The sequence below is a fragment of the Callospermophilus lateralis genome, chromosome 7 (genome assembly GCF_048772815.1).
Source record: "Callospermophilus lateralis isolate mCalLat2 chromosome 7, mCalLat2.hap1, whole genome shotgun sequence".
Lineage (NCBI taxonomy): Eukaryota > Metazoa > Chordata > Mammalia > Rodentia > Sciuridae > Callospermophilus > Callospermophilus lateralis.
The window spans coordinates 114,942,790-114,965,296 of NC_135311.1; the positions used below are offsets into that span (position 1 = coordinate 114,942,790).

General features: G+C 41.6%; 1 protein-coding gene and 1 pseudogene across 2 annotated transcripts; one reads left to right on the plus strand and one right to left on the minus strand.

The window, feature by feature from the left end:
• Window positions 1-3,172: 3,172 nt before the first annotated feature.
• Window positions 3,173-17,854, minus strand: Ppie (peptidylprolyl isomerase E). Of its 2 annotated transcripts, none has more exons than XM_076860673.1 (10): window positions 17,812-17,854; window positions 16,602-16,700; window positions 15,351-15,394; window positions 14,619-14,645; window positions 13,398-13,479; window positions 12,058-12,158; window positions 9,861-9,984; window positions 6,695-6,880; window positions 3,755-3,897; window positions 3,173-3,590 (listed from the first exon to the last, which is right to left on the minus strand). In XM_076860673.1, exons 1-10 carry the CDS (start codon window positions 17,840-17,842, stop codon window positions 3,522-3,524), a joined length of 906 nt encoding a protein of 301 aa, XP_076716788.1. In that variant the 5' UTR covers window positions 17,843-17,854; the 3' UTR covers window positions 3,173-3,521. The 2 variants fall into 2 exon arrangements, with proteins under 2 accessions (XP_076716788.1, XP_076716789.1); XM_076860674.1 differs by having other exon boundaries at window positions 17,820-17,846.
• On the plus strand, window positions 12,461-13,061 carry LOC143403452 (DNA-directed RNA polymerases I and III subunit RPAC2 pseudogene; annotated as a pseudogene).
• Window positions 17,855-22,507: the final 4,653 nt, after the last annotated feature.

Genomic DNA, 22,507 nt, shown 5'->3' on the forward strand with positions numbered 1-22,507 from the left:
CTCCCTTGTAAAGGCAGGTCAGACCGTCTGGAAGGTAGTGAGTTCCCCATCAGTGTTGAAGTCTCAGTTCCAGCCTGGATATAAGGAGATTTGACTTGTGAATACTGCTTTATCTGGGCCTGTTTCTCTCTGTAGTGTAAAGGAATTGGACTTTTCGATCTCCAAAGGGCCTTCATCCAGGTAATCTATCTATCAAGCCTGTCTCACACTAAGCCTAGGTGCAGCCTCTTGATCCTGATGGGAGTTCAGATGGCTGTCATGAATCAAGAGCTGGCATACAACATAGGACCTATTTGCCATTCTAGTACTTCTCCAACAGTTTTTTCTTCTCAACATTAAGTATTGTCTTTTAGGCAGTTGAAAACTTTAAATCCATCAGTTGTTTTGATGATCAATTTTTAAAAAATTTTACCCTGGTATCTTTAGTGCCCAATCAATGGTCTGCCATAGCTAGATACCAGGAAGATCTGTCAAATTTACCCAAAGGTTTGTAGGCATGGAACATACTTTACCTATCAATCAAGCTGTGCAGAACAGGAATAGACAGCAGTTGCCACCCTCCTTTTTTATACAGAACAACTGAATTGCCTACCCTACCTGGCCATCAGATTCCCAGCAAATTTTGCCACTGAATGGTCATCAAGAGAAATCAAATGGAAATGCAGCAAAACAATTGTGAATGGACACAGCCCATACATTTTGTTCCAGGAGACATCCATTTGCTGAGCAAATATGGCGGCTGAAATGGGTGGTCTGGCTGACAGTATGGATACCATCATTTCCCCTCTTTGCTCAGGGCAGGGCCTGTTTATCTAGTTTCAGCAGACTAGAAGGCTCAATAGAATGGTCAGTTCAGAGCCACTGACAGCAATGAGAAACAATGACAGTTGACATGAAAGGAAGGCACAAAAATAATAATGCCTAGCAGTCTTCAGATTTGCCCCATGATACTGGCCTGATGGCCACATCATCAGTGGATTAAGTGTTCACTATCTTCTGAGGTAAGAAAGTAACATGTGTTTTAAAATTTCCAAAGAAATAGGAAATGAGGCAAAGAAGCGAGAGTACAGAATATTTGGAGCCAAATGGGTTTGAATCTGGTTTCTGCTTCCTCCTCTGTAGAACAGGATGTTGGTTCTTTCCTCCCAGGGCTAAGATAAAGATTAGATATGTACAAACATTTGGAACATGTGGCATATAAATGCTTAACAATCAGTGCCTGTTATTATTACAAATAAATTTGCTCATTGGGAGCTACTTCTGTGCCTGTCCATTAAACCAAAATATGTTCTTCAAGTGATGATTTATTTATTTTAGACCTGTGCTTTTTCCTAATGAGTCTATACATGACACATTCCTTGGAGGGCAGCATCTGTACTCTCCACCTTTAAAGGGCTGGTAAGTATTTGGTGAGGCTGGCCATGGCCTGGTTTTGAAACTTTGCTCTTTTGTTCCCAGAGACACAAGGAACCCACAAAGGGCTGAGGGACGTCTGCATCTACCTGGTGCCGTGTATGGCAATTTGAATGGGGGAATTATCCTTTTGGGGGTTCAACCAGTAACATGAGTCTTTATGTGAGCAATTTACCCACTTACAAAATTTTCATTATAAAAAAACCCATAATGTAGTTTTGGAAGAATGTGACAAAACAAAAACCAAAATATGAATTGAATGACCCTAGTTCTATGACTCAGATAAACACACCATTAGTATTTTGGTCACTGTATTTCTAAGCCTTTTTCTTAAAACATAATTATCTAGGCTTACATATTATTGATAATTTTGCCAAACTGGGATCGTACTGTGGCATACATAAATTGCTTTGTGATGTGCTTTTCCCACTTTATTAGGAAGGGAAAACTTCCTTGTAATAGTTCTTGAAAACATGGCTTTCTAGTTTCCTGTCACCTGAACTGAGGCTCCATTTCTACCACTAAAATATCTGTTCCCAGTTCCTTCCACAGAGGGTTACTGTGAGGCTCCCATGACTATGACAGATGCAGCAAAGTCTGGAGGTGGCTCTTACTGTCTGACAGGAAACTCCAGTAGCCACATCCCTGATCCTGGGATCATAGTCCTGATCTCCGTCCTCCTTTGTGTGGGCTCTGCTAAGCTCTTCACACACCACAGCCTCTCTTGGTTCTTGTGCAAGCCCTGAAATCAGGCTATGGTACCCAGCTTCAAATGCCTGCCCTAATGCTGGTGCCTTCTGTGTAGAAAGAACTTAGCAGGGTCAACTTGGCTAGGCCACAGCACCCAGTTTTTGGTCAACAGCAGCCTAGATGGTGCTGTGAAGGTATCTGGGGGTGGATTAATATTTAAGTCAGCGGAGTGAGCAACACTAATTACCATTTATAAGAAGGTGTGCCTCATCCAGTCAGCTGAAAGGCTTAAGAAAAAGACTGAGGTCACCAGAAGAACTCTGTCTCCAGACTGCCTTTGCACTTGAACTGAAAATAAGTTTCTTTCTGGTTTTCCAGCCTGCTGGCCTGCCCTACAGATTTCAGTTTTGCCAATACCCACAATTCCCTAAGCCAGTTCCTTAAGATAAATCTTTCTCTTGCATTCTCCACACACAGACACACACACTTGGTTCTGTTTCTCTGGAAAGTTCTGACAAATACAGGGACCAACTATGTTGCTGCTATACTGAGAAAGCAGCCACAGACAATGTACAAACAAATGGATGTGGCCACGTTTCAACAAAACTTTATTCACAAAAATAGGCAGTAGGCTGGATTAGGCCTATGTAGTTTGCTGATTTCCTATCTTCTAACAAAGAAGCATAGTACCCAGTACAGAGAAGGCACTGTGAGTTTAAAAATATCATTTAAAAAATGTATAAAATGAAAATGACAAGTGATAAATAAATAAGCCACTGAGGCTATGTGGCACACTTGCTGGCTATCAGACTGCCAGCATGAGTTTAGAAGCACAAACAGCAGAAGATAGGAACTTTTGCTTACCTTTGACTTCCATTGTCCTGACATGGTCTGAAGGGACATCTGGCATGAAGATACATCAACCTGGCATCTAAGGGAATTGGCTCAAGGGAAAAAAACATAAGCTGTTGGGAAGGCACTATGCCCTATCCACTTGCCTGCTCCAGGAAGACAGCTTAGTTACTGACACAATCTCTGACCATTCCCAGGAACTCACTGGAGGCAGCAGTATAAGAATCAGTTTATTTTAGCAAAGAAACCATCCAGCAGCCACAGGTGGGCCCAGGACAGCCCCTGGGCAGCACAAGCCTGAGGAGCCAGTGGCCACGCAGCTGTGGGTGGTGGGGAGGGTCACACCTGCATCTGCTTGCTCCAAGGACCACAGCCATGCTGGGAACCAGTCGAGAGGCCACCCAACCAGGCCGTGAGGGAGCTGCTCCAAGCTGATCTGAGGAATGGCTGGGGTCACAAACACCATCTGCTTCACGCGGGACACCCTCAGTGCTGGCACCCCTGAGGCCAGCAGCTCCTTCCTGGACACACAGGCAAGAGCACAGCAGGGAGGGGAGAGCACTGCCTCACATGTACTCCCCACAGTCGGCGATGATCACCTTCTGCTTTGGCTTCCCATCCTTGCTGCCCTGGGCCTTTGTGGACAGAACAGGAAAGGAGGACTAGTCAGGGGGTGAGGGAGGAGACTGAAGAGGGACTTAGGGTGCCACCCCTTGGAACCTGAGCTTACTCCTTCCTGGCCCTCCACAGGTTATACCCCAAGGGCCAGGGGGTTTGGGGGCCCTTCCTGGCCACCTACCTCAATTTGCCGCAAGACATCCAGACCTTCAGTAATCTCCCCGAACACTACATGCTTGCCATCCAGCCAATCTGTCTTGTCACAGGTCAGAAAGAACTGGGAGCCGTTGGTGTTTGGGCCAGAATTGGCCATGGAGAGTAGGCCTGGAGGAGAGAAGGATGTCAACTCCCTCTACCTTGCCCCAGCCCCTAAAACTGTCCATGCACACTGTGGACAGCTTTCTGCAGGCGGCCCAGGCTCTGGGACACACAGATCCCATGCATGTGGTCCTCTTGTCTTTCACTCACTAGTGAAATAGGACAAGAAGCGCCATTTCAAACATTTCGTATGGTCTGTCATTCTTGTTTTGTTTTTAACAATTACTTATTAAGTGTCTACTTATAAGCAATCTCTGTTAAGTCCTGGGAACACTGATGAGCAAAACACTTCTAGCCCTGGTAGAAGCTCATAGCCAGTGGAAAAGGGTCATTTAAAAGACACAGTGGTACGACAACTATGATACAGTGAAGCCCAGTAATGGGCATTTGTGTGGAAAATGGCAGCTTAAAGCAGCCACGTAGGAGAACGTGTGTATCCACACACAGATGACTTAAGGACAGATGGTTGGGGTTTATGAGTGACACAGGAGAGGAGCCAGATGAGTCCTAAGTTTCTGATCAGGCAGCCAAATGGATAGTGGAATCATTTACTGAAACAAGGACAATGAAGACAAGGAAAAGTGTTGGGGAAAAGAGCAGAAGCTGTTTTGGGCCTGTGAGGTTGAGGGCCTGTGAGATATCCAGGCAGGCAGCTGGACAGGAGCCTGGATGTCAGGGAGCAATCAGTCCCAAGATGCAAATGTGGACAAACTCAACTCACGAGTATTCTGTGCAAGCTCTGGCACTGGATGAAATTGCCCAGGGCGGTAGCTCTCATTGAGGTTGGCCCTATCCCCAGGGGCTATTTGAACATTTGAGTATATTTTTGATTGTCAGAAATATCATGGGCATTTAGTAAGTGGGGGCCTGGAATTCTGCAACTATCCCAAACAATGAAGAATTGTCCCATATCCTCTTGGTCTTTCAAATGTCCTGACAAATATCAGGTGAAAAATGCTTACAAGCACCTGTATAATTCAATTATACATATAAGCCCAAAGTTTTGGAGGCATTTTGATTTTTTCATGGAATCTTTCAGAAATGCAACTACTATATAAATCAGCAAAATATTACTCTTCAATTTGGAATCTAGCCAACTTTCCTATCAGTTCACAAAATCACGTCGCCAACAGTAATACTGTTTGTGATATCCAAGTTGCCAGTAGACACACCTGTCTGCATTTCTAACTGCTGCACTTGGGTACAGGTGCACACATCTGGCATAGTTGTATTTGCACATTTCCACCAAGAAACATATATTCTTTTATTACAACTCACTTTCTTTTCACATTCTTTCCTGTTAAGAAATAGTATTGATTTTTAAAATAACTCTGTAGACAGGTAGCATACATCATCTATACATTTCATTCCAGCAGTGAAGAGGTGTACTATAAATTATCAGTTAGAAAAAAGAGGCCTGGGGAGAAAAGTTTCAATGGAAAAGCAAAGAGTGAGCTGAGCCACTTTAATATTTAGGGGTCAGGAGAAAAAGGAGATGGCAAAGACAGAAAAAATCAATTAGGTAAAAAGGAAACCAAGAGAGGAATTCTGTCAGCAAAGTGAAGGAAGGAAGGAAGATTCAAGGAACAGAGGGTTAATGGTATGATATGCTGCTAGGAGGTGAAATCAATTGAGAGCTGAGAACTGGCTACTGGCAAGATACAAGTGGTTAGCATCTTCAGTAAGAGTGGTTTCAGTGGCAAGATGGGGCTAGAATTCTGGCTAGAAAGGCTAGAAAAGAATGAAGGCTGTGAGTCTACATTTTTAAGAGTCTATTTTTTCCAGAAGTTTTGCTAACATAGACCAGAGACATGAGTTAATGGCTGGCAGGGAAAGAGTCCAAGGATCTTTTTTTTTTTTTAAAAAAAAAAAAAAAAAAAGATTGATACCACATGCTTAAGCTGATGGACTGAGCTGGCAGAGCAGAGGAAATGTATTATACAAGGTACAGGTGGACACTGGAAGAAGTCAACCTCCTGTAAGTAGGGAAGAGGGATGGGCTCCAGCCCACAAGTGGCAGGGCTGGCCCCTGTAATAGAAGGGTAGTCAGAACATTCACTGCAGCAGATGAGGTGGGAGGTGATATGGAAGCCTTACGAGTGAAGACAGGCATGGAATCGTCATCTCTGATGGGGACCAAGAAACCAACTAGGGAGATCTGGTTAGAACTGTAGTCATAAATTTCAAGTGGGATCTTTCATTATAATTCTGTGTTTCCTCTAGTTGCAGGGGACCAACCACTGAGATTTTACTAGAAAAGTCTGAAAGGGGTTGGGAAGGTAGGTAGAGGTTGGGGCCATAAAGAGCTTACAATGGTTTGGATTAGGTAGAGGGGAGTGAAGGCAGGGGAGGGGGCATAAGGGAAGGAAGGATAGTAGAATGAACCATACATTATTACCCTATGTACATATATGACTACACAACTAGTGTGATTCTACATCATGTACAACCAAAAGAATGAGAAATTATATTCCATTTATGTATGATGTGTCAAAGTGCATTCTATTGTCACGTAAAACTAATTAGAACAACAATTAAAAAAAAAAAAAAAAGAGCTTACAATGGCAGATTATAGAATCTAAGGTAGGCTAATTTGAGTGTGGGCATGGTAGTGGGATGAACATCTCATGAATGTAAGCAAGCAAAGACACCCCAGTGGGTCTGAACGTTTTCTTTCTGCCCAGAAGCTGAGTATCTCAGAATCCCTGCCCCATGGCCAGAACCACAGCCTATTCTTCCAGCCCACACAACCATTCTGTGCTGGCCCAGCCTCTTATGTCACCATACCCCAATCAGCTCCTACCTGGTCCTGTGTGTTTGAGGATAAAGTTCTCATCATCAAACTTCTTCCCATAGATGGACTTTCCCCCAGTGCCGTTGTGGTTTGTGAAATCACCACCCTGGCACATGAACTGGGGGATGATGCGGTGGAAGCTGCTTCCCTTAAAGCCAAAGCCCTTTTCATGGGTACACAGGCAACGGAAATTCTCTGAGGTTGAGAAAAGAATAAGTGCTGAGGTGGAAACACAACAAAATAAAGCAAAAAAACAAAGCCTCTGAAAAATAGGGTTTTATTTGTTTAATGTTTACACAGTTGTAAACTTGGTATCCACATGGGATTGCTTCCAGGAACCTTTGCAGATATCAAAATCTGGGGATGTTTAAACCCCTTATAACCTATGCATAATCTCCTTTATACTTTAAATCATTTCTATATTACTTATAATGTTTAATACAATGTGAACGCTATGTAAATAGTTGTTATATTCTATTGTCTAGAGAATAATGATAAGATCAAGTATGAACATGTTCAGCAAAGATGCAATTTTTCCCGCCCCCCAAATAATTCTGATCTGTAGTTGGTTGAATCCACAGATATGGTGCCTGTGGATAAGGAGGACTGACTGTATTTTCACTTAAAGTAAAAGAAGCTGTCTCAGCTAGGTGGTTCAGCCCTGTAATCTCAGCTACTCAGGAACCTGACGCAGGAGGATCAAAAGTCTGAAGTCACCTTGGGTACCTTAGCAAGACCTTGTCTGCTGGCAGCTCAGTGGCAGAGTACTTCTGCTTCGCTTACCTAAGCACACACATGGCCCTGGTTTCAACCCCCAGTACAACAAAAACAAAAACAAAGTAAGAGATACTCATTATAAACCTTTGTGATACTGACTCTTAAAGGACTACAGGGCATGTTCTTAGAGGAGGAGAATTGAATACATGCACTTAGCTCTGCTACCTCCCAGACTAGGAGCAATGTGATCTTTAAACAGGAAACCCAAAAGATCTTAGAAAACTCATGACTTTGGATGTGGCAATAGTTTCTTACATGACACCAACTATGTAGGTAACAAAAGAAAAATAGATAAATTTGATTTCATCAAAATAAAAAATTTATGTGTATCAAAAAATACCACCAACAGAGTAAAAGGCAACCCATAGAATGAGAGAAAATATTTGTAATCATTTGGTAAGAGTTTAATATCCAGATGAATAACTTCTATAATTCAACAACAAAAAGACAAACAATCCAGTTAATAAATGGACCAAAGGGTTGAACAGACAAAGAAGATACACAAATGGCCAATAAGTTTACGAAAAGATACGCAATATCATTAGTCATTAGGGAAATAGAAATCAAAACTACAATGAGATACCACTTCACAATTGCTGGAGAAGATGTGGAGAAATTGGAAGCCACCCACATTGCTGGTGGGAATAAGGCTAATGGCACACTTAAAAATAGTTAACATGGCCAAATTTTAAAAGGGAAAGACAAAAGAACAAAATTTTAAAAAGGAAAGACAAAAGAACAAAAAATTCTGAAACCTGGGAAACAAATAGATGAGTCATAACTGATACAGCAGTCTGTAGATGAAGCTGACTCTCAAGCTGATAAAAGCCAAAAAACAACTCAATTAACACTCCAAGGGGCTGGGGATGTGGCTCAAGCGGTAGCGCACTGCCTGGCATGCGTGCGGCCTGGGTTCGATCCTCAGCACCACATACAAACAAAGATGTTGTGTCTGCCAAATACTAAAAAATAAATATAAAAAAAAAAAAAATTCTCTCTCTCTCCCTCTTAAAAACACTCCAAAAGCCCAGACACAAGTGTGATGTTAATTCTAAAAATAGCAAGTCTGGTTGAATCCTGTTTTAGAAAGTAGTTATCCCCAAGACCCTCTCCTTAACTCTGTACCTGGGGGCTATCCTTCCTCTGCCCTGGCAGTCAGCTTCAGTTCTGCTCTCTAGTGAGGTAAAGCAAAGGGTCTCTGGACTAGGAAGCCCTAGGAGGGTTGCTGAGGTCATGACAAATGAAGTTTCAGTGAAAACTTATATAGTGTAGGCTGAAGCATTCAGCCCTGTCTCTTTCTCCCTCACCAAGATGGCAAACAACTGGTTACAAAGCCTCCAGTTTGGGAGAGTCAAGAATAAATACACAGGCAATTACCAATTCCAGGCAAAACAAGTCCTATATGTATGAAATGTATGATGTTTATATTGTTAAATAATCTATGATCTAACTCAAATTGTGGGAATGCTATAGGGAAAATGAAAAGGGATTTTATAGGAGCACAGAAAGGGATATATATATAAATAAATAACATATTAATATAAATAATATTAATTAATTGATTGTACTGGGGATGGAATCCAGGGCTTTCTGCATGCTAGAAAGAGCTCTACCACTGAATTAAATCTCCAGCCCTTTTATAAATTTTAATTTAAGAAAGGGTTTTAAGTGGCCAAGGCTAGCCTTAAATTTGTAATCTTCCTGCCACAGCCTCCCAAGTAGCTGGGATTACAGGTATGTGCCACCATGCATGGCCAGAAGAAAATTTTAAAAGCTAATTCCTTAACTTCTGAAGCAGAAATATCAAAAGATAATGTCTAAAATGAAAAAAATCAGAAAGTAGAAATAGAAAACTGTTATCTACCAAGATGGAAGTAAAAACCAAACGAGATTCACAAGAGTTGAAATTGGCTACTTCTGAGTAGCAACAAATATTGTTGGTGTCAGGGCAGGGCATAGAGATAGCACTAGAGAACTGCTGTGTTTTGAAACAAGGTTTCTGAAACTGATTTTTTAAACTACCTAATAAAATTTACACTTAAAAGAATCAAGAAAAGTATTTAACAAATAAGGTTACTCAAAAACAGCACTAGTTGTTACTAAAGCACAGGACTGGATATATTATTATTGGAATATATGTGTGTTGGTGTATTCAATTTATTTATTTATTTTTTTACCATGAACACGTTACTTGTTTTTTTTTTTTTTTTTTTTTTTTTTTTTTTAACTATTATTTAAAAAATAGTAAACTAGCACTTATAAGCTCCCAGGGTCTGACATGCCTCAAATCAATTCAGGTCAAAAAAACATCAAGGCATAAGAACTAAGGCAATGAGAACCCTGGGAAAGCTCAGGCACCAATTTCCTGTCATCCTGACCACAGCAGGATCCTGCTCACCTGCTGTCATGGGCACAACATCAGAACGCAAGAGCATCTGGATGCGGCCAGCTGGTTTGTTTCCAATCTTGATGTCCATGTACACTTGAGGATTTGACCGGGCCTTTTTTGCAGTGGGCTCCCCCTAGGTGCAGAAGAAATTGTTAGTTAGAACTCACTGGTTGTGGCTCAGTGGTAGCGCGCTTGCCTTGCATGCACGAAGCACTAGGTTCAATTCTCAGCACCACATACATACAAATAAATAAAATAAAGATCCATCAACAACTAAAAAATATTTAAAAAAAAAAAAAGAACTCAGTAATCTCCAAATAGAAGAACAAGTATTTTTCTGCACATGTACTTGGCACAAACTCCTTGAGCAGGCCAGTGGAAGGTGCTGACAGGGAATGCCATTGAGGGACAGGGCTGTGGAAGGCAGTAGCCATGACTATAGCACTCAGCTGGACATCCAGCAATAGCAGAGCTTGGCCTCCTTTAGTCTTTCATAAGGACAGCTAGAATGATCTTTCTGAAACACTGGTCCAATCATTAACTCTGTTGCTCAGAACTTTTCTTCGCCATCTAATTGGGGATCCATCCACACTTCTGCTTTCCCTCAGACACACCAGCTTACTCCCCCTGCCCTGCAGCTCGTCTTACAATACACAGCTCTCATCATTTTCGACCTCCAGCTCAAGCACATACAGTTAGTAGACCCACTCACGTACCTCCAGATCTCCTCCATGCCTGACCCACATTGTCACAGGTTGGCCACACAGAAGAAAGCAGGGGGCCCTCTCACTCAGGCCTCAGCCTAAGTACTCAGAGGCTTGTTTTGTACTCCAAGTAGGTAAGAGTAAGCAGAAGATCAGCAGACATTTAATACAACCACCATACTTGTTCCAAGGGGAAAGATAAAATGTTATTACCTTGCTTTGATTCAACTGAACAAACATATACTATGGCATCATGTGGGCGCTGAGGATACTGCCACTGCTATTTGCCATTGTAATAGCAAGGGTCCAGCAGCAGCACCTGCAGCAGCACCTGCAGCACCTGCAGCATTTATTGGATAACTTGCCCCAGTTCACCCCAAAGTGGTTAGTGGGGAGCTAAAAGGCAAAACTAAATCAGCTTTCCTGTCAAATTCATACTACTAATCATATTACTCTACCTCATATTTTTAAAAAAAATTTTTTAGTTGTAGTTGGACGCAATACCTTTATTATATTTATTTATTTTCATGTGGTGCTGAGGCTCAAACCCAGCACCTCGCATGTGCTAGGCAAGCACTATACCACTGAGCCACAACCCCAGCCCTCCACCTCATATTTTTATTAATAAGATGCATACTACAAGGCCCCTAGTCTCATAGAAATTAATGCCTAGAAAAGTAAGGGCAATTGGCACTGAAGTAGCCTGTGCAAAAGTAAAGGTATACATGGACATATAAAGAATGGCTTTATTAAGACCATGGTGAGGGTAGGGAGGAGACTACACTGGGAGAGGTGGGAAATGAGATTGGAGAGACAGGCAGGACCAAGAACCTGGAAGGCCCCTTTTGCACTTTGTCCCATGAAACAGGTGATGGGGAAAAGTGAAAAGTTCTGAGCAACAGAGTTAATGATTGGATCAGTGTTTCAGAAAGATCATTCCAGCTCTCTTTATGAAAGACTGGAGCAGGGTAAGTCTGCAGCCAGTTACTGTAATTATCCAAATGAGACAAGAGGCTAGACTAAGATGAGTGCTTCAAGGAAGATTTCACAGAATTGGCCAATTATGATGATGTATTGGCTCTATATTAAAAGAGGGTCTAGATAACCTAGTGGGATTTCATTGACTGTGAGGACACCACTTTCGGCATTCTGCTTTGCATCCAAATTTCTGGTTTGGGCAATGTGTAGATGGATGAGGCAAATTAACCAAGACTGAACACAGGAAGACAGGGTTGAGAAGGGGAAATTCATTTTAGGCAACTTTAAGGCTTCCTACACGGAAGCAGACTTGCATGAAGAAACAGCTGAAGCTCAGCACTAGAAACAGATGACAAGATTCAACTGAAAAATAAACGCTGCCTTTGACAAAGTACTAAGTTCAATATATCTACTCTCTGCTTTTGTACATATATATCTGAAAATTGCCATAAAAACTTAAAAATACAAAAGTCTCCTGTAGAAAGCACCAGCCCTATCTCCAGAACCATAGTCTTTGTTCTCACCTCCTGGGCTTCTGCTTTGGGAGGCTCTGACCCTTCTTCCTCTTTATTCTCTTCAAGAGTCTTCCCAGAAAATTTCTTCAACCAGTCATCATCTGACCAAACTGAAAGGAAAGAAGCAAACCAATATTAAGAAATTCAAACTATCAGTCAATTGTTAAGTAGCTACTTTGGTCAGAAGGTAGAATATTCTAAGTGGCCCTCTTAATCAGAGGAGTCTCCTTGAGAACTCCTAAGGGCAAGGAAATTTACCACTAGGAGTACCCTGAGGTTCAGCACTTAGTGGGACTAAGTAAAAAAAAAAAAAAAAAAGCTAAGCTGGGGCTGGGGTTGTGGCTCAGTGGTAGAGTGCTTACCTAGCACACATGAGGCACTGGGTTCAATTCTGAGCACCACATATAAATAAATGAATAGAATAAGGGTCCATCAACATCTGAAAGTATATATTAAAAAAAAAAAGGAGCTGGAGAGAAAAATATCTGGATTGAAGACCTCAATGGCTGAAGGCGAGAGGAAGACAGCCCTGGAAATGGTCCAGGCTGCTGGAACAGATAGACACTGTGTGACTTTTGTATTGCACGAGGAAGACCATACCCTAGGAAATTCTCTGCGGTACATGATCATGAAGAATCCGGAAGTGGAGTTTTGTGGTTACACTACGACCCATCCTTCTGAGAGCAAAATTAATTTGCGCATTCAGACTCGAGGTGCTCTTCCAGCTGTAGAGCCATTTCAACGAGGTCTGAATGAGCTCATGAATGTCTGCCAACATGTGCTTGACAAGTTTGAGGCCAGCATAAAGGACTATAAGGAGCAAAAAGCAAGCAGAAATGAATCCACATTCTAGTCCCTTATTCAGGATACAAGGAGGACTATCCTCTAGGAAATTCTCTTCATGATTGTGCAGAATCCAGAATTAGAAGTTTGTGGTTACAGCATGCTTTATCCTTCAGGTGTGGGATACAGCTGTTGGAATCCCTACAAGAACCTGTGTATTCACCTAATAAATTCCCTCTAAAAAAAAAAAAAAAAAAAAAAAAAAAGCTATGATACAGGCAAAGATATGCCTTTGCTGGTTCTAGTCCTTGATGGAGCATCCTAGGAATGGAGTACAGAGAAAACTGAGAAGGTTAAGAGGCCAGAAGCAATTACTTTGGCTTTGCTGTGAAGCTTGAACTGTTTCCCCAGAAAGGTGGTACCTGTCTCTCGCCAACATGAACCATCCTTTACTCCTATCTGTCAAGAAGCAGTATTTAGCACCTATTTCAAGTAAATAGGATAAAAATGGAACTAAGGCCAAACCGAAGATCATAACAAGGAACCTGTGAGTTGTTCCCACTCACCTGGTCTGGAAGAGCCCTCCTTAATTCTCATTGGTTTTGCCAAATTGACACGAATTGTCCGTCCAAAGAGCTCAGATTCATTCTGAAAGGATTGAAAATCCAACTATTTAAATTCTGTCACTAAAGGAGAGCCAAACAGCTTCCCATTTTATTTCTGACACATGCTCATGATTCTGGTCCCTTTCTAGTAGTAACCTGTGTCCTCAAACAAAGCAGTCATCATGGGAGGAAATGGCAGGGAGTTTCATCCTGAGCTGTCACACACCTCCTTTCTTTGAATACCAGCAAAGAAAGGCCTGTATTGCCAAAAGTAACTCTGGGATCAAGGGACTCTGAAATTACAAGAATAAATGCAGTTTCCTGGAACCTGAATTCACCTTCAAAAGCCAATATCAGCTTTGAAATGGTGAGGATCATCTCTCTCTGACAGTGAAGAAATATGTTTAGTGAATGGGTAAGAGAGATCAGGAAATAAAGAACTTCATTATTCTAAAATATCTAGCACTGGGACAGATCACTTAATGTAAATTTACTTAAGGTAGTGGTGAAAATTTTATGGTAAAAAGTAAAAAAAAAAAAAAAAATCTTTTGACCGTTCTTTGTGATGAAAGTAGAAATAATGAAAATATCTTTCTAACAGTTAATATGCAGGCTTAAGTATGCACTGACTTGTGGTACAAACATGTAACAGGAGCTGACTAGTATGAAGTATTTTTTTCCAACAAAAATCTATCAACAGTATATAATACCTTTGCACTTACTAGTTGACATGAAAATTATGTATAAAGATTTCAAGGAGGGCACGAATACCAAAAAGCATCGTCATTTCCAAGAACTTTTCCAGGATACTCAAATCATTTAAATCAATAGCATACCCTGTCATTATTCTGATTGAATTTCTCTTCTTAGTTGTTAACTGATCTGCCACTTCAAGAAATCTTCTTTTACAAAATATGCAGTTTCACTATGCAATCAATTTGCACTGTATTTGCAATTTATTATCCCAAACATGAGGGAGTTGGTGAGAGACAGATCAACTTATATTATTGTAAATGGTAAGGACTAATTTTTGCAAGTGATCAATTCACAGTGAATATTTTCACATGATGACCATTTTTACCTCCCCACACAACCTTGAGGTTTAAAAAACCAATATGTGAACAAGGACTCTTTATACCACCAAAAAGCAACATAAGTTAGAATGAGAATTCTCAGTCTTACCATGTTGTCAATAGCTGCTGCAGCATCCTGCCAAGGAGAGACAAAGTATAAGTTTAGGCTTGCACCTAAATGCTTGTTGTGAGTCTAAACACATTCTCAGTATAAAAAAAAAGCAAACAAAAAAACACCAAACACAGGAAAAAGTCACGTCTACCCTTCTTATCTAAACTGTGTCTAATAAAAAGCACTTCTTGGCTGACTTTTGAGCTAGTGAAGCCACAATATGAAAAACAGTTGAAAGCATAAGAAATAATCACCAGCACTGCCAGGCAAGAATGCTCAATGAACAGAGCTGTAGGAGAGATCTGCAGAGCAAGAGGGACTCGGCCTGGCAGAAGCTCTGAGATGTTATTCACAGTCTATAGTCTGATTAACCCATCAAGTCCCACATTTTTAATTATATGACTAGTTCAACGGGTGCATTAAAATATTCTGGAAATTTTAACCTAGGGCTTATAAATTATTAATCCCATTAATATTATAATACAATTACATTGCTATTATATAATTATATTATATACTATATTTAAGCTTTTACAGGTGTTCCACATCTGGGACAATGTGACAAAATGGGTTAAGCGAGAGAAGCTTTCTTTCAAACAGTACTTCTGGTCCCCCTGAAGTATCAGTGTAAAGCCCAGAAACCTAATCCTATGGGGAACAGCTTCCTTTGTTATTAGTTACAATTACACAAACCAAAGACAAAACAAAGGTAACACAGAATGTTCTTACCTCTGCCAATTCAAATTCAACAAAAGCAAATCCTCGATGCTTTTCTGCAAAAAGGGGGAAAAAACAAGTACCTCGTATAAAGGGAAGAAACAGAATGGTCATAATGAAAATGAAGTCAGTTATATGCCATCTCCAGACACTGGAAATTCTACCCAATCATTATTTAGAAAGAAGAAATCTCATTCTTTAATTCCTCTTAAACAACATTTTAAGCAATAATAAACTTTTTAGAGGAAAAGCTAAAAATTAACTATGTCTTTATTCTTTAAAATGAGCATTCAATTCTTCTACCAAAGCTAAACTTAAAAACTTCAACCTTTGTGTGCAAGGCAACTAGAAAAATGGTCAGTTAAACTATTAACTGTGCACCCAAATATACAATTTGAGAATAAACTATTCCTTCCGAAAGCATGAATCCTAAAATCTGATAAGGATGTTGAATCTTTATCCTCAGGCAAATGCTGATCTGATTAGAAAGGCCAACCAAAACAGTATTAATTATAGAACTCAGAGAACAGAGGGCCTTCAGAAAATCAATATAACCTTACAGTATTTGCAAAGGAAGGCTCAGAGAGTGTAAAGTCCTTGCTAACAATCAGATGCAAGATTAATGATAGAGCTAGGCTTAAAACCCTGGCCTAAAAATTACAACAAGGTTGAGAGATGAACACAGCAGGAGAGCCTTTGCCTAACATGCATAAGACCCTACATTTGATCCACACACGGTAGGGGAAAAAAAGGAGGAGGGGTGGGGATGTAGCTCTGTGGTAGGGTGCTTTCCTAGCTTGAATAAGGGCCAGGGTTTGATTCTCAACAACACAAGAGGAAAAAAAAAAATAATTACAACCAAGATACAGTAGAAAACTGAATGGTAACTGTATACCAATTAAAGGAAAACCCATCCAGGTATGTAGAAGCTAGAGTCCCATTTGAGGGCCAGGTTTTCCTGCTGTTTCATTTAATAGCACAGCTGCCAAGAAGGGAGCAGGTGTGATGAGGTACCTGGCAGGTAATTTGAAACAACACTCAAGATATCAATGTAGTTCATTCCTATTGGTTTACTGAAAAATTTGTATTATCTCAAACCCAATAGATGGAGACTGCAACATACTGACAATCCACAAGTACTCTACCGGGGAGCCACACTTCTGGCCTGAAAACACATATTTAGAGTTGTGACGTGACTTCACATTTTTTTAAAGTTCTTTTTCCAATAGGATTCTGAACGTAAAAGAAACCGAAAGGACTCACCTGTTTCATAATCCAGAGGAATCTGAATATCTGTGATGTCTCCAAAAGGAATAAAAGCAGCATGAAGAACTTTGTCGTCCACCTCCTCTGCCAGTCCACCTGCAAATAAACCAAGGGCTTTTTGAGCTGCTGTCCTCAATACTCTTGCAGAAGACTGTGGGGCAAATTAGCATGTTAGGCAAGGGCAGGAGTCTTTCCATACAGTTGTTTGGTTAGACAAATACCCCTCTCTCATCTACTGCCCACCCACACTAATAAAGTATTCTTCTCTTCATCCTTCTTTTAGACCCTCATCTAACTCCAGGATTCCTGCAAAAGCCTCATAACTGATTTCCCTGCCTCTATACCTTCTCTCAACCCCACCATGCCAACTTGAAAGATCTTGGGAAAGTGAAAATTTGAGCCCATCACTTCTCTGCTTAAAGTCCTTCAAAGGTTTCCCACCATCCTCAGATTAAAGTGCAAACTTCTTAGCAGTTGTTATACAAGGTTCTTCATAACCTGTCCACCTCTCCAGCTTGTTTCTGGAGAGGTAAGGGCAAATTTTCCGGATGCAGTAACTCCGGAGTTGATGAACAGGAGTTAGCTGGATAACTCTGCTTTCCAATTTCCTGGGTCCCGAAAAATAACCCACTTGCCACCAAGGGTCGGGTTATTTAACATCCTTGAGCTTCAATTTTTGCACCTCCCTTGTAATAAGTAACTTTGCCCCTACTTTGGCTACTCAGCTAACTCCTGCTCATCAGCTCGGGAGTCATCGCATGCGTAAAGTCTGCCCTCCTCTCCCCCAGATGAATGGATCATTTCTTTACGCAGCCGAGGCCCTGTCATCACTGCCCATCCCCACCACAGCGCTTATCTATGGTACTGAGGTTATTCCCACTTTTTTAATTTTCTGGCTAGTCTGGGAACTCCTTTGTGATTGCGGTTGAGCCATCTCTGCAGTGAATGCAAAATTGATAGGCGCGAGGATTTGAAAGACCCTATTTCTCTACTGCTATTCCGGACCCTGGAGGAGTTTAGCACACCAGGAAGGAAGCCGGAGTGATTGTTACATCTTGGGCTCACGGCCCGAGGCAAAGCAATACCGCCACAGATCCGGCCCGACAGCTACTCCCGCTTTCCCCATCTGGAGATGTGTCCCTCCCCACTCTGGGACCCACTCGAGGCTGGTTAACCCAAGCTCCGCCTAGCGCCCGCGCCTGCTCACCCACGTACAGCACGCGTTTGGTAGTGGCCATCTTGCTCCAGCTCTTTTCCGCCGGAAATAGACGCTCGGCCCGCCCCGTCTGGCCCCGCCCCGTCTCGGCCCGCCCCACCTCGCTGCAAGGCTCTTGTTGACCCCGCCCACACGAGCGCTGGTCCGGCAGCGTTGGCCTCCTAGTTTCCTCCCGCGATGCGCACGGTGGTGGATGAGCTGACCTGTTACTGGTGCTCCAAGTGCGACGGTGTTGTGGGAAAAAAATCAGGCGGGATATTATCTGCAAAGGACTACAAATAAATATGGTCCGTGAGCCATCCCTCCACCCCGTTTTGGAAAACCCATTTTTACATTTTGAAATAGTTGAGGGGAAAATCAAAACAAGAATATTTTGTGACACGTGAAAATTTCATGTATTTTATTCACATATTATATAGTTTAAATTCTATTAAAATTTAAGTGTCCACACATAAAGTTTTATTGGAACACAGCCCCACTCATTCCTATAAATATTATTGTCTGTGACTGCTTTCAAGCTACAAGGGCAGGAGAGCTATAGCTAGAAAAGCAGACAATGTTTACTATTTGGCCCTTTAGGGAAAAAGTTTGCTGACTCTTGAACTAAATCTACTAATACATAAACCACAGATTTACATAAATGGTAAAAAAAAAAAAAAAAGTGGGGACATTTATTTTAGATAGTTTGCATGGGGCAGGGGCTTAAGTCCTCAAGCTTAAACCTGAAGGAAAAGGAGTCGGAGTGAAGGAATCAGGTGAAAAATATCCAGGAGAGGAAACAACTTTTGTATTCTCAAGGAATTGAAAGGCCAGAGCATTGGGGGGGGGGGGGGTGGGAGTGGTGTATGTTAAATCAGGCAAGGAAAGGTGGGGAGTGGGCCACACTGTGCAAGATTCTGCAAGCCTTGTGGAAGATTTGGGGCTCTGAGAAGCTACTGAAGTTATAACAGGAAATTACATGGTCACATTTATGTTTTAGAATAGTGCTCTGACCATGATGTCTGGAATGGATAGAGTGAAATCCTCAAGACCAGAAGTGGACTAGGAAAGAGTTGGTTGTGGCTCTCTTCCTCCAACAGCCCCTCCAGCTTATTTACAGGGTGATCTTGCTTAAAAATAAAGCTGACCTCTCTAGATCTCACTGATTGAATCATTTTTGCTTATAACTAGGCTCTTGATAAGGGGACCGTGCCCACCCCAAATCAACCCCAACTTCCACACTACATCTTCACCTTCTTACCATGTGCTTACCTTCCTTTGTTTGTTCAGTTTTCTCTCCTTTTTCCATCTGGGTGCACCTACCTGTTTTTGTCAGAGGTTCTCTTTAGCCCTTCACTCACCCAAGTCCCTATAGACAGTGTTCATGGCCCCCAAGTTCAGAAGTCAATTGGAACACACCCTGTGACTACAGTCAAGCATGTGTCTCTCTCCCACTAGATGGAGGACTTTGACACCAAGATCTGTATCTGTTGTATTTCCAGAGTCAAGTAGTAACTGTGCACAGTCTTCTAAACCAACCTCAGATCAGGAAGATGATGCTCACAGGAATGAGGCTTGGGAACTGATCAGGATAACTCTGTGTGTGCCTAATACAATTCCAGACCAACAAGGAGAATCTAATTGGGTATTCTTTATGTGGGGGTGTTATAATAAAAAATATATATATATTTGTCTTTGTCCCCAGTTTCGGGCCAGAGTTCCTAAAAACCCTTGGAATTTCCTGAGTGATATGAGAGGGTTTTTGTTGTTGTTGTTGTTGTTATTCATAGTGAGCCCATTTTGACCATACCTGAGTTTATGCTAAGAAGACTCATGATAGGGTCTCTAGATAGCTTCAAATGGGGGCTTGTCATCAAGGAATTAATAACATGAAGTTTCAGCTCCATCCTCTGACCCTTGGGGAGGAGAGATGGGTTGAAAATTGAGTTCTATCACCAGTGGCCAATGACTTAATTAATCATGCCTAGGTAATGAAGCCCCATATAAAAACCCAATGGGGCTTGGGGAGTTTACAGGTTGGTGAATACATCAATGTACTTGGAGGATGCTGTATGCTTGGAGAGCATGGGAACTCTGGGCAGACAACTACACATGTGGACCCCATTTGTGGTTGGTATCTGAAGTGACAGCAGTCTTGTGAGACTGAGCCCTAAATCTGTGGGGTCTGCTTTAGCTCAGAATTGAGTTGAATTGAATTGTTGGACACCCAGTCAGTGTCAGAGAATTGTAGAAATGATTGGCATTAGAAGAAAAAAAAAACCATACAATGGGAAACTGGTTTTTGTCCATTATAATTTATAATATATCCTCTTCTTTCTCCTTACTAACTCCACATGACAGGTAAAGCACAAAGATAACCTTTCTCTCTGCTGCACCTGAATATCTGGGGTCTCCTTCCCCACCTTCTGACCTGAAGCCACAGTGTCTGAGAAGCAGCTCACTTTGGAGTCTCTCCACTGCATGGAACTCCAGTATTGCAACAGCTTGGAGTTAACAATCTCCAGCAGCATTCTTTTGATCTTTTCCGCCAGGTTTGAATGCTTTATTTGGATGAGTGGAAACACATATTCCTCTGTGAGTAGTACAGATAAGAAAAAAACAAATCAAATCCCAGAGAAGAGGGGACACTGGTGTCCACAGATCCTGGTTCCTCTTCTGCAAGCATATGGGAAACTCACACCACAAGGGTCTGTTCTGAAGTCTACATGGAAGTGGTCAGGGGCTCTTGCCCCTGCATGTAGACCCCAGCCTGGGGTGGCAGGGAACCAGGAGGGAGATGCTGAACAGTGGTCCAGTTTAGGGTAGTCCAACCATTTGACATGTGAATGGTACCATTCAGAATGCCAGCGGGAGGGGACAAAAGGCAACCGTTATTGACTAAATTCAGTCCATGGTGGGAGACCAGCAGTGATGTTAAAAAGTATATGTATATTGGGCTGGGGTTGTAGCTCAGTGGTAGAGCCCTTGTCTAGCATGAGTGAGGCACTGGGTTTGATTCTCAGCACCACATATAAATAAATAAAATAAAGGTTCATCAACAGCTAAAAAAATTGTTTTTTAAATGTATATATGTATACGTGTGTGTGTGTGTGTGTGTGTGTGTGTGTGTGTACATCTATATTTATGTCTTTTTTTTTTTTTTCAGGCTGGCCCCAGACTCCTGGGCTCAAGCAATCCTTCTGCCTTAGCCTCCAGAGTAGCTGAAACTACAGGCACACACCACCATGCCCAGCACCTTAGAAGCTTTTTGAGGTAGAGATTATCACCTCTTTTAACCCATTACACCCAGCAAGGTCAAGCAATTTACTTACATGAGCAAAATAATAATTCTTTTGTTTTTTTTTATGGAATGAGCAAAACTACAATAACTTTCTTTACCAGAACACTTTTTTTGTTTTTCCTAAAGACACATTTAGAAGGATTCCCAGTAGTGACTGAGCCAGAGGATATAAATATCAGAACAGTAGAAATTATTATATACCATACCACCCCTCTCATTAAGTACTCTGGAGACATTAATACATGACGTCAACCACGAGCTTAAGCCTAGGAGCAGGTCCCAGAAGACTATGGAAAGGATTCATCTTTTCACATGGCATTGAATTTTGCAAGTTTCCATCTTCAGAGAGCTTTAGGTAGGTGAAACATCATTTTCTCTCCTGTATTTATAAAGGGAACAGTTAGATATCACAATCACACTTGGCACAATTTGCATGGGTGTTTATTTTCTACATCCCTTTCTCTCCTACCAGAAAAAAGAACATTTTGAGAGCAGAGACTATGTCAGTTTGTTTATCATTGTCATCTCAGTCCACTGCATAATTCCTTGGCATTTAGTAGAGGTTTAATATCTGATGAATGAAGCAGAGAAAAGCTTCTTTCAAATAAAGTTGAAATGGAAAATTCTATTCTTAGCACATTGGGTGTCTGGGCCTCCCCTGCAGAAGCTGAATCACAGGCTGTGGGATGAAAGATTGGAGGTGTATTTAAATGGAGCAACAGCCCAAGGAGGAGCAGCAAGTGTGAGTGTGGTGGCCCAGGTGCCAAGAGGCACATCAGAAGGATCCACAAATGAAAGAACAAACCAAATTAAAGTCCATTACTCTTGGCAACTAGAGTCTCCAGGAATCTTTCTTTGATTCTTAACTAAGTCACTGTTTGTACCACCGAGATTGTTTGAGGGACTAGAAATTAAAACATTCTATCTGCCAGATAAAGACAATTTTCTCCCCTAGCAGCAGGAGGGAGAGATGTCCAAGTCTGCCAGAAGCTAGAGCTGGTGGCCACTTTTCCTGCTGTCCTCTCAAAACACTGGATTCAGCCATGTCCTGGGCTCTACTCCCTTAGGTATGTCGGGTTCCATATCTTAAAACAGCAATCCTAAAACCTGAGCCTGCATCAGAATCATCCAGAGGTTTGTTCAAAGATTGCTGGCTATATTGTCAAAGTGGCTGATTTAGTACTTCTTAGGCAGAGCCAAGAATGTTCATATCTAGGGCTGGAGTTGTGGCTCAGCGGTAGAGCATTTGCCTAACATGAGCAAGGCCCTGGGTTCAATCCTCAGCACCACATAAAAACAAATAAATAAAGGTATTTAAAAAAAAAAAAAAAAGAATGTTTTGCTGATTTGAGGACTACCTCTTGAGAACCACTTTTCCAAGGAAAGTTGTAACATATGAAAAGCAGG

Excerpts from the sequence above, each read along its gene's own strand:
- Ppie (XM_076860673.1), bottom strand. The coding sequence starts at position 17,842 with ATGGCCACTACCAAACGCGTGCTGTACGTGG. Across the intron at positions 13,480-14,618 it reads CAGCAGCTATTGACAACATG|AATGAATCTGAGCTCTTTGG; the intron begins GTAAGACTGAGA and ends CAATCCTTTCAG. Across the intron at positions 3,898-6,694 it reads CCTCAAACACACAGGACCAG|GCCTACTCTCCATGGCCAAT; the intron begins GTAGGAGCTGAT and ends TCTCTCCTCCAG.